Below are 11968 nucleotides of genomic sequence, written 5' to 3'. Positions count from 1 at the left end.
TAGAAGAAGCATACTGTTTCACATTCGTAACATTCAGTAAATTCGAAACACCACGCTTGGTAAATTTCAAAGTAATAATTAGATTTAAGTCAAGATGAACCATTTGTAACTTCAAATACGCGTACCCGTAATACATACTACACGTAGTATGTTTTTAATCTCGAACTACATTTAATTCTATCTACCTATAATATTGTTTAAATGGATACTCGCTAACGTCTCAGATCTCATTATAATATTGTATTCTTAATTTAGTATTTGCGACCTGACAATAGTAAATATATATAGAGATATATTATTAATATTGTATGTGTTTAAATATAACATTACTTAATAAATAACGATCTAAAATTGAAGAATCAATCTTATCTACGTTTTGTATAATTTATAATCTTTGGAAACATTTATGGTTAAATAGATGTCATGCCATACCTACATTTCCCGCTACAGTTTGACAATTCAAAAGTGTTAAATGAGAGCTTTAAATTATCAAACTTCATTTTTGCTTAAGCTGTAATTAATATAATCCAAAGCCCTTTGTCTTATAAATATTATTCTTTATTTACCAATTTCAATTTGCAAAATTCATAATGTCATATTCACTTTCGGAAGGTGCTGTGGAGGTAAGCTAGCTATAAGTAATATTTTCAAAACCATCATGCTATGTTAGTTCATTATAGATTTAATTTACATTATTTATTATCATCTTTAGATAATAATGAGTGGAGGCGAGTATGATGGCCCTGTAATACAAGTACTTGGACACAAAAAAATTCAAAGTAGAGGAGAAGATAGAATTCGCCTTATTGTTTCTGATGGAAAACATTCCCATAGTTTAGCCCTGCTCAACTCCCAGCTTAATAATAAAGTATTCAGTGGAGAGCTGTCAAACTATTCTGTAATAAAAGTAGATAAATATTTTATTTCCTCTGTTCAAAAAAAGGAAGAGAAGTGAGTATTTACAAGCTTAATTTCAATAGAATTATTTAATTTTTATAATAACAGCAATTAGAATTTATAATAAGACTAATTTTGAAGTTCTGCTGATAAATAAAATCTATTGCACAATAATTTTATAACTCCTCATATGCCATATAAACTGTTTATATAATTTCAGGAGAGTTATGGTGATACTCAATTTGACTATCATCGCTCCAGGAGCAGAAGTTGGAAAGAAACTCGGTGACCCTATACAGTGGTCGGAAGATATGACATCACCGTCATATGCAAGCACCACTAAAGCGGAACCAAAACCAGTTCCTACACCCATGAGCAATTTGTCAAAAACGACTGCTGGAATCAACTTGAATTCAAGTGTACTGAGTTCACAAATGACTCATCCTATTGCAAGTTTAAGCCCATATCAGAATAAGTAAGCAAAAGAATACAATTAATAAAGTAACTGAAATGTCTGGAGTATATAGTTAAGATAGTAAATTAAGTTAAGGTAGTAAATTCAAAATATTATTATTTCAATGACTACTCATGGAAGTCTTAGATCTCATCTAAGATCAAACTAAGGAGTTTTTAAGTAAAATTTTTGATGATTATTACAATTTAAGTGTTTCATTATTACAACATCTTAGTTGTGTAATCATAACAAGTAGTGATAAGCTTCTTGTATAGGATGCATGTTTTTAGGTGGGTAATTAAAGCAAGAGTAATGAACAAAACAGCCATTCGTACTTGGAGCAATGCTAAGGGTGAGGGCAAACTCTTCAGCATGGATCTTTGTGATGAGAGTGGTGAAATCAGAGCCACAGCTTTCAAAAATGAGTGTGATAAATTCTATGATATGATACAGGTACTGCTTTTTATTTTTTTATTACATCATACTAACTGAGGGTAGGCTTACTTTATTAAATGATGTAATTACTAACAATGTTAACAAAAAAAAATTAAAGATATCTAGGTTTTTTAAAACAGTATATACCGTGCATATCTTTGCACGGATGAAGGCCATATATAAAACAACCAACTGTGGAAAATGAGGTTATATATGAAATATGTACTCAAAAAAACTAGTAAAATGTTATGATAAAAAATAAACATAATAGATAGAGATTGTTATCATCGATCCCATATTACATAACAATAAAATATGCAATGTTTTTATACATTTCATTGTGAACATAGAACAAAGAGAATGTAATTATTGTATATTTTTAATACATTTTGAATTGCAGATTGATAAGGTATACTACATCAGCCGCTGTCAATTGAAAACAGCAAACAAACAGTACACAACACTGAAGAATGATTATGAGATGACATTCACAGCTGACACGGTTGTATCAGAATGTATGGAGGAAAGTAACTCAGTGCCATCCATAAAGTACGACTTTATGCCCATCAGTGATATTGCTGACAAGGGTCCCGATACAATTCTGGGTGAGTCATAATTTTGCAAGTCCTTTAACTGTTATATTTAGCTAGTTTCATCATTATTACTGATATCAAATCTCATTTAAATAGATACTTTAATGAAAATTGTATTTTTTTTTGTTTCAGATGTCATAGGAGTTTGTAAATCCGCATCAGATATTCAGGAGCTTACAGCCAAAAGCACAGGGAAGCTGCTAAAAAAACGAGAGGCCACATTAGTGGATTCGTCTGGAGGGGCGGTAAGTGTTATTATATTTTGACATATATATAAAAATTCTATATTTAAAAAACTAAATGCAAAAAGTAATACTTTTCAACTCTTTAAGATCACTTTAACACTTTGGGGAGCTGAGGCTGAAAAATTTGATGGCAGCAGCAATCCTGTTGTTGCTGTGAAGGTATGTTCATTGACATTATTAAAAAAAATTACGAACCTTGAAAAATTTGTTTGCTGTTCGAATAATCTTTGAAACTACTTGATCGATTTTAAAGCGCATCTCACTTGTAGGTAGGGGTAGGGGGTATGCCACAAGGAGTAACTTAAGTTACTTAACCAACTTCAAAATACAGGAAGTTCTCAATTCCACTAAATTTTTATCAGGCTATTGCTCTTCAATTAAAGGAGGATTTTCAGAATTATTTTTAATCAAAAAGGTCATTCATGAGGTAGTACTACTTTCACCAAGTCAGGGTTTAAACAGAAATGAGGTTTAATGTGAGCCCAAAACTGTAGGCACCGGCTAGTAAATATACATTATTGATTTAATTTAACAAGTATTTGCGAAAATATTCGTTAAATCAGTTTTTAATTACATTTTATGATATACCATCTCATTTAAAAAAAAAAAAAGTTGAACACTAAATCCATCCCACTAGAAATAGCAATAAATTTATATATATTTCAATATGTCTAGATGTTTTGTAAGCACATTCTGTAAATAAAAAACTATATAAATTTCTTCAATACATACTTTGATAAAAAATTAATTACATTTCCAGTGAAAGTCCTGTCAAAGATTGGTTTCGGAGCTTATTCGGAACAAACAGATGGATAGACGAAAATTGTTCTACTATATGCACTAACTAAAAGTTCTTACAAGTAGCACAAACAGAGACTAGAATTAATTTTATAGGTAAAAATAATTTCCTAGAATTAATAGTATAATATATAATGTCAGGGCGCTCGTCTGGCGGAGTTCAACGGCAGCAAGTCCCTGTCGTGCCTCGCCAGTACTATAGTGAGGGTGCAGCCGGATGTGGAAGAGGCACACCGTCTACGAGGCTGGTATGATAATGGAGGGGATTCCATGGCCATGGTACATATATCAGCCAGGTATATATTATTATCCGTTGTACTAATTATTAAACTAGTCTTTGTCCGTCACTTCGCCCGTGTTTTCGGTATAAATTAGTGTGCACTTAATATAATAGACTAGCTATGCCCGCGACTTCGTCCGCGTGAAATAGTTATTTTCGGCATCATATTTATTTTTGCAAAAAACCTACTCGGTTTTATAAATAATTTTCTGTTATTATTTTAGACAATTTAGTTTATTTATTTATTTTAAGTTTTTAAATAACATAATTATTTAAAGTACTTCTGTGTAAATAATATTTTTAGTTTTATTTTCTTGTGGCAGAAGAACATATTGGTTTTCTCCGCAACCTGATCTTGACAACGCGACATATAGTTGGCCGTGTGAAAAGCAGTCTTGGCGTAAATCAATTCCTACGTGTTTAAATGTTTGCCCCTGTGATTTATTAATTGTAACGGCGAAAGATAGCTTTACGGGAAATTGAATTCTTTTAAAATTAAAAGGTAAATCATTTGGTATCATTGGGATGCGAGGTATAAGCACTGTTTGACCAACTGCTGGACCAGTCAAAACTATAGCAACGATCACGTTATTGCGAAGAAATTTGATTTGAAGTCGGGTCCCGTTACATAAATTTGGTGGTTTAAGATTTCTGAGTAAAATTATTGGGGCACCTATTTTTAACTTGAGGGAATATGGGGGAAGATCACTGGGGTTCAAAGAATTAAGAAACTCCTGTGGGTAATGGACCGCATCTTCCTGATCCATTACATTATCAATAGATGTGTAGGTAACTATGTCTCCTGGAAGTTTACTTAAAATTAAATCATTAATTTCGTCTACGCTACTGTTTCTCGCCGCCAATATTGCCCTTTGACACATCCATTGATGATCTTTATTTTCTATTTCGCTGATGTCGGGGTAAACTTTCGAAATTAAGTCCTCAATGTTACTCACTCTTTCTCCTAAATCACGATCAATTTCAATTCTATTTTCAAAATGAGGTACTTTCCCGTCTCCTATTAAAAGTAACTTTGAAGGAAAAATTATATTACCTCCACCCAAATGTGCTCTCATATTTGTAGTTAATTTTAGGATGTTTACAAACTTCCATAATGGGGAACTTTTAAGGCAAGACTTTACAATGTCTGCTCTAGTTCCTCTTACTATTACTGGTAAAGTTTGTCGAAAGTCCCCAGCAAACATGACAGTAATCCCACCCATGATTTTATCACAGCTTCTAATATCTCTAAGAGTCCTATCTAGAGCCTCTACATGAGCTCTATGGATCATGGTACATTCGTCCCAGATCATTAAACTGACATCTTGTAAAACTTTTCCCAAAGGGCCATTTTTACGTATAGAGCACACGCTATCTTTTTGTAAAGAAACAGTTAGGGGCAGTTTAAAAGTGGAATGAGCTGTGCGTCCACCTGCTAATAAAGTTGCAGCGATACCTGACGACGCTACTGCCAAAGCTAGCATTCCCTGAGACCTTACTTTTGCTAATATAAGATTAGTAATAAAGGTCTTGCCGGTTCCACCGGGAGCATCCAAAAAAAATACTTTTCCTTCACTAAGACGAACACTTTGCATAACACAATAATACGCGGTCACCTGGTCATTAACTAATTTTGGTTCATTTTGAGTAATATAATCATTCAATTCATTTAGATCATATGGTTTTCGCAATGCTACTTCTAACGGATCCAGATGATTAAGTGAATTAATCCTTTTTGATACAGGAAGCCCAAAATCAGTTATTGATTTATCGCAAATCTCATGAATTTTATCTTCAATCATGATTAGTCCATCATTGTATATATCATCATTATATGCCAATGTCATATCTTGATTCTCATTACGCATTCTGTTTAGTATATCTTCACATAAAGCATTACGAAATTTATTCCATAATGCTAAAGGGTCAGATGGTTGGCAAAATATAAGGATGATGGTAAATAATTCTCTTAATTTTGTGGCTGGCTCGGACATTACAGCATCTGACATTGTATTCTGCCAATGTTCATCTCCCTCCAGTAAACCTAATTCCTTGCAAGCGCCTTGATAAGTTTGGCAAATAACACCATTCACGGTCCTTAGATGTTCAAATGACATTGGACCGCGAACATGTTGCAGTAACATTCTTAAATAAAAACATTCAGTTTGAGTCGGATGAATGTTGTAGACACGGCCTAAAGTTGTGTCTTTTTTTACACCGGGATATCCTTCAACATCTTGCCCACGTTTTCTTCTAGAAAATGAATTTCTTTCCCATACGTAATACTGGGGTACTTCGTGATATAAAAGGGTTTTTGCAAAATCGTCCCTCTTGCAAAGGTCAAAGAACGCTGTAAGTGTCGTTGATGAAGGATTATTAACACGATCTTGAAGGTTTTGCATTATTATCAAAATAAACTCTTTGTCCATTTTCCAAATGAACTGCTAAATGAACTACTGCCGGAAAACGTTCATGAATAGGAAATTGGAAAATTCTCCAGATCGCTTCCGAAGAACTTATATAGCGACCATTTAGATATGTTTCTACTTCATTGTTATTACTTTGAAGCGAAAATGTGGCTTGGTCAGAGCCTTTATGAATATACTTACAGATGTACTTAATAGCTTTGACCGATTGACAAAACTCTACGTTAATGTGTGCATTGAAAATTCGTGATAGAACTGGATTATAGGGAACAACCCACCTATTATCCACGCTCATTTCTGTACCCTTGACACGAATTATTGCTGTGTTTCCACCATTATCTGGAGACCTGCGCCTGTAGGTTGGGTAACCATCATCCCCGGTTTGTGTTTCAGAAATAAAATTCCTAGGGTACTTTTTAGAACAAATGTTTTCTTTCATACATGGTGACGCAGGGTTATGAAATCCGCAAGGACCATGTATCATATTTTTTATGACAATATTATGAAGAATTGGATCTTGTCGTTTGTCAGGTATTTCAGCCGATATTATTGCATCTATAGAATCTGGTTGTACTTTGATAGCCAGCCACAATAAAATGTGGGCGTGTGGTAAACCTCTTTTTTGCCATTCTACGCTGTAAACAAAGGCTCTTGAAGGCCCAAAAATATTTTTCTTCGTCAGAAGGAGTATCATATTTTTGAGTTTTAAATGAAATACTCTAGAAACCAAATCATGTCTGTCGTAAGAATGCTGATCGGGTAATAACTCAATTTTTATTTCCGGCCATTCGGAGTTACATGTAAATGTAATGAAGAGATCTGGTTTTCCAAATTTCCTGACAAATGTCATGGCATCTTGACTTTTTTCGTTCATGTATCTGGGGGATCCTGTAAATGACGACGGCAGTATAACATGCTGGCCAACATTAGAAGCGTCTATATTCGCATCATTAACCACGGCATCTCTTAAATGAATGTACTCTTCTGCTCTCAATTTTTTTTGATTTCTTTTTATGAAGTCTAGCCTCTCAGAAATCATTTTAGCCGCCATATCAACACAATACTGGTTTAATAATCCCTTGAAATAATGTATGCTGTTAAAGTCATTTATTCTCAACATGAGTCTAAATGCATAGAATTGCATACATGATACAGTTTTAGATCTAGCAGCAGTATTCTGCTGTGGAATATTTATACAGTATCCGTCATTACCAAAGGGAAACAGTAAAGGATACTGAAGTGGGTCATAAGATCTATGAAGTTCAGAAACTCGTTGAAGTCCACCATCTCTCGCCGTCAACACAATATCTCGGGGACCTTTGTCTTCATCTATCAAAAGAACAGCTACTTCATCTACTATTGGCGCATTATATCGACCTCGATGCTCATTAGGAGGTTTCACATCAGCATGAATAATAAGTTTGAAGTCATTCGGTGGCCTATTTTCCAGATTGTATTTGAAACTTTGAATATACGTATTATGATCGTGAAGATATGTTTGGAGAGCGTCGATAAGATCGATTTGCAAGCTTGGATTTAAATTTGAGCGTAAGGATACCTGATCTGCATGTGAAACAAAATATATTTGCAAAAATTCGGGCTGTGCCCCTTCAGCTGGAAGTAAGTTACCGATTAAGTGATAAACTTGCCCTTGGACTTTAAAAGTGGGCATAAAGTTTCCCTCACGAATCTCTTTGGCACCAAATGAAGTCATCTGAAATAGTGTATTATATTGCCTTGAGTGATTTAAGAAATGCTTTGATGATGGATGTGAGCCTGATATCAGTTCTTTTAAAACTGTAGTTGGTTCCGGAATTATTGGTATATTTACTTTGCCACCACTACAACACAGTCCAGGAGTTTCAGTCGCCCATTTTTTTGCTTGGCATAAGTTGCATATTTTATTCATTCTGCCAATATCAATATCATTTAGCTCAGTATAGTCAAGTGTACAATCATAAGCAAACGCAGCATTTAATAAATTATGTTGCCTGCGAGTTCTATTTCTTGCTGATCGTGCATTTTGCTGTGCTAATCGATGGGATCTTTCAGTGCTCGATTCCCGATCGCGGTTAGCCAAAGTGCGGGAATTCTGTGAGGCTAAACGTTGAAAACGTTCAGCGCTTGATTCCCGTTGTCGGTTTGCCAAAGTTCGAGAACTCTGTGAGGCTAAACGTTGAGAACGTTCAGCGCTTGATTCCCGTTGTCGGTTTGCCAAAGTTCGAGAACTCTGTGAAGCTAAACGTTGAGAACGTTCAGCGCTTGATTCCCGTTGTCGGTTTGCCAAAGTTCGAGAACTCTGTGAGGCTAAACGTTGAGAACGTTCAGCGCTTGATTCCCGTTGTCGGTTTGCCAAAGTTCGAGAACTCTGTGAAGCTAAACGTTGAGAACGTTCAGCGCTTGATTCCCGTTGTCGGTTTGCCGAAGTTCGGAAATTTTGTGAGGCTAGACGCTGCGACCGTTCAATAATCGATTCATTAGCACGGTTTTGTTCACTGATTTCTCGTTGAGTAGCCAACCTATGCATATTTTCATCCTCTGTTTCATTGCTGCGCAAAACTCGCAGCCGCTTTGCAGTAGCAGTCTGCCGAGAAAGCTGAGATCTTTTTCTAGGCATTATAATGACGAAAAAAGAACCTAAGATATGAAAAATTAAACAAACCGTAACTCGTAATCAAGAAAAAAATAAACGTATGGTAAATAATTAGGAACCTAATTATTTTTACCTGTATTTGGTACTTACGTAAATCGGATAAAATATATGTCAAAAGAATAACCGTTAAACGATAAATGTATGCTTAAACTAAAACCTAACCTAATAAGAATATTTATGTGGATAACACCTATTTTCAAGTATTATATACAACAAAACAAAAAAGTTATAATATTGCTAAAATATTAGAAACAATACTATCCTTATAACAAAAAATATTTACTATAAAGAAAACTATGACACCTACTTACTACATCAAAATTAAAAAAAATGTTGATAATTGTGAAATTATTAGAAGCAAAATATTATCCTTAAAACAAAATGAAATAGTATTTAAAAAGTATTATTACACGACGATATTATTCCGCAAAAACAAATAACGCTGCATACAACCGTTCAGAAGGGAGCCGACCGCGCGTCTGAGCCGCGCGGCATGGTACCTCGTAGAGCTACACCCCCCCCCGCTCCCTCCGCGTCGCTCGCAAGCAACGACGCCTCTCCTATGTTTTGCACTTCATGCGGCGAGCGGGTGAACTTTATATCGGTGTTATTTTAAAATTGTAATATCTTCTAAGATATTCATTGAAATTAAGTGATGTCAAAGACAATTTTGTTCACAGTTAAATAATCTTAATCAACAACACATTTATTTGGATAAAGATTTGTATTATTACGTTGATACAATAATGCATTAATTTCGACCAAATTTTATTACTATAAAAACGGTTCTAGTGTGTTAATCTTAAAAGATAGATATATACTGTCGTGGACATTTTTTTAGATCATTTCAAGAGGAATAATTCTTTCATACATATATTTTTGGTATCTTGAATCGTTTTCGCAACGCATGCAACGAAAGCCCTCAAGAATGAATAATTTACCCCGTTTTTTCCACATTTTCCATTATTTCTTCGCTCCTAATAGTGGCAGCGTGATGTTATATAGCCTAAAGCCTTCGTCGATAAATGGTCTATCCAACACAAAAAAAAAATTCAATTCTAACCAGTAGTTCCTGAGATTAGCGCGTTCAAACAAACAAACAAACAAACAAACAAACAAACTCTTCAGCTTTATAATAATAGTATAGATATGTTTTACCAACCACCAACGACATCTATCGTCGATTTCTCGTTCCTTTATGTAACTGACCTATTGTCGTGTAAATTGTATACAACAACAGGATAGATTAAAGACCTAATGATATTCAAATGTCTAAGCTATAATAATGTCATGAAAATCTGTTCATTAATATAGCAACAAACAAACATACATCCTAACAAAATTTTGCACCTCAGATATTTGTAGGATTTGTAAGAAAAACTATGGTTGATTGATTGAAAAATCTCAAATTATAATAATGAAATCTTTAATTCAAGCCGGGAGCATTTTTTTTTATTGTTTTGTACAGTTAGTAACTTATTTTTAGTTCCCAATACAAAAATACTCTTAAACGCCATCTATTATTAGCTTATAAGACGTACGATTCCCAATTTTCCTATTTTTTTTTAAATCTCCATACGTAATATTTTCAGAGTCGGTCAAGGCGGTGGGAACGCTGAATGGATGACATTCGCGGAAGCCGAAGAACGAAGACTCGGCACTGGCGATAAGGCCGACTACTTCAGTCTGTTGGGAGTTTTGACCTTCACGTTCGCGGATAACGCTGTGTACAAAGCCTGTCCGCAGGAACAGTGCAACAAGAAACTCGTGGACCAGCAGAACGGGCTCTACAGATGTGAGAAATGCAATCGAGAGTATCCCAACTATAAATACAGATTGCTGCTAGGAGTGAGTACCATACATGAATCATATCAATCGTATATAACACTACTGTACTGCGATATAAACAATCTCTGCGCAACCCGCGTCTAGTTAGTTTTTATGAATTGAAATATAATATGTACATACTGGTATGATTGTTAAATGCTATACTATGCCCGCCAGGCTACAGTGTCCGACCCTACGGGCGACCAGCGAGTGACGGCCTTCAACGAGTCGGCGGAGGTGATGCTCGGCCGCAGCGCGGAAGAGGTCGGCCGGCTCTCAGACTACGACAAGGCGGAGTACGGCCAGCTGCTCGACCACGTGAAGTTCAAGACGTTCGTCTTCAAGTTCAGGACCAAGATTGAGACGTACAGCGTGAGTCACGTGTCAGCAAACTATTTGATCTCTTAGAGGTCCGCCCTTACGTACTGCCAACATTATAGTAATGACAGCGGAAATTTTTCAATACGCACATCCCGATGAACTAGACTACCCTACTCTTCTAAAGTCATATTTATAATTATTCAAGCATTCCCTCTCGTTCTCTCTTATTCTCCCCCCCCCCCCCCCCCCGGAAAGTTTGACATTTAACGCAACCTTGTTGGAAGTCGCATAAGAAGTTACACTTCAAATAGATATAATGACAAGAGCAATCACATTTATAAATGAAAAATTGTTACACATAACTTGTAACTATCTGGCTGACTGGTCGTCGGATTTTTTAGTTCAGTATTATATTATTATATTTGATGTATCAGGACGAAGCCAAGCTAAAGACAGTGGTAATGAGCGCCCAGCCGGTCGACTACAGAGACGCTAACGCCAGACTCGTCAAGAGCATCAAGGCTTTGAGCGGTGTCGAAGTTTAAAATGATTTTTATGTTTCCCGCACTACTAAATATATATTTTTTTAATTGTTCTTAAGCCGGAAATGATTTTCTTATTTCGTTATTCCTGGTAATTATGAAACATGTTTGGAATTTTGCCTAAAAATTCTTTGTAATCAATGTTTAATATATTTTTATTATATCTCGACTTTTATTTATTTCTCTTGTAATATATATATATATATATATATATATTAAAAACATTGCAGTTTATTATAAAATAATCTTCAGATAACGATTTGATTATTGCTTAAAGCCATCAGAATATCATTCCCCGTTGATCGAAAAATCCAAAAATCTATTCGTATACAATACATTCGTTTCAGATTTGGTTAGGTAGGGGGAGGAGCTTGGACAGTGGAGGTGAGCGTTTAACCCGCGTTAGTTAGGGGCCCCTTAAACCCTCACCTGGGTCGCAAGTCCCAGGCACTGTTGAAGCTCCTCTCCCTGCAACGCCATGGACCCGGCACCCGCGC

The 11968-nt window shown here is 35.4% G+C and overlaps 1 protein-coding gene across 1 annotated transcript; it reads left to right on the top strand.

Annotated features, from left to right (window-relative positions):
• The first annotated feature begins 425 nt into the window (after positions 1–425).
• On the top strand, positions 426–11640 carry LOC116770277 (replication protein A 70 kDa DNA-binding subunit). The gene is made up of 11 exons (XM_032661686.2): positions 426–623; positions 713–951; positions 1118–1372; positions 1642–1804; positions 2187–2391; positions 2512–2624; positions 2712–2783; positions 3564–3718; positions 10374–10629; positions 10786–10980; positions 11364–11640. The coding sequence occupies exons 1-11, from the start codon at positions 591–593 to the stop codon at positions 11472–11474; spliced, it is 1797 nt and encodes a 598-aa protein (XP_032517577.1). The 5' UTR covers positions 426–590; the 3' UTR covers positions 11475–11640.
• The last annotated feature ends 328 nt before the right edge of the window (positions 11641–11968 follow it).

This window comes from Danaus plexippus, assembly GCF_018135715.1.
Source record: "Danaus plexippus chromosome 13 unlocalized genomic scaffold, MEX_DaPlex mxdp_15, whole genome shotgun sequence".
Taxonomy (NCBI): Eukaryota; Metazoa; Arthropoda; class Insecta; order Lepidoptera; family Nymphalidae; genus Danaus; species Danaus plexippus.
This window is presented reverse-complemented; position numbering and strand designations above follow the sequence as displayed.

Coding starts and splice junctions, on each gene's coding strand:
- LOC116770277 (XM_032661686.2), top strand. CDS start 591: ATGTCATATTCACTTTCGGAAGGTGCTGTGGAG. Junction 1,373..1,641: donor TTAAGCCCATATCAGAATAA/GTAAGCAAAAGA, acceptor GCATGTTTTTAG/GTGGGTAATTAAAGCAAGAG. Junction 1,805..2,186: donor AATTCTATGATATGATACAG/GTACTGCTTTTT, acceptor TTTGAATTGCAG/ATTGATAAGGTATACTACAT.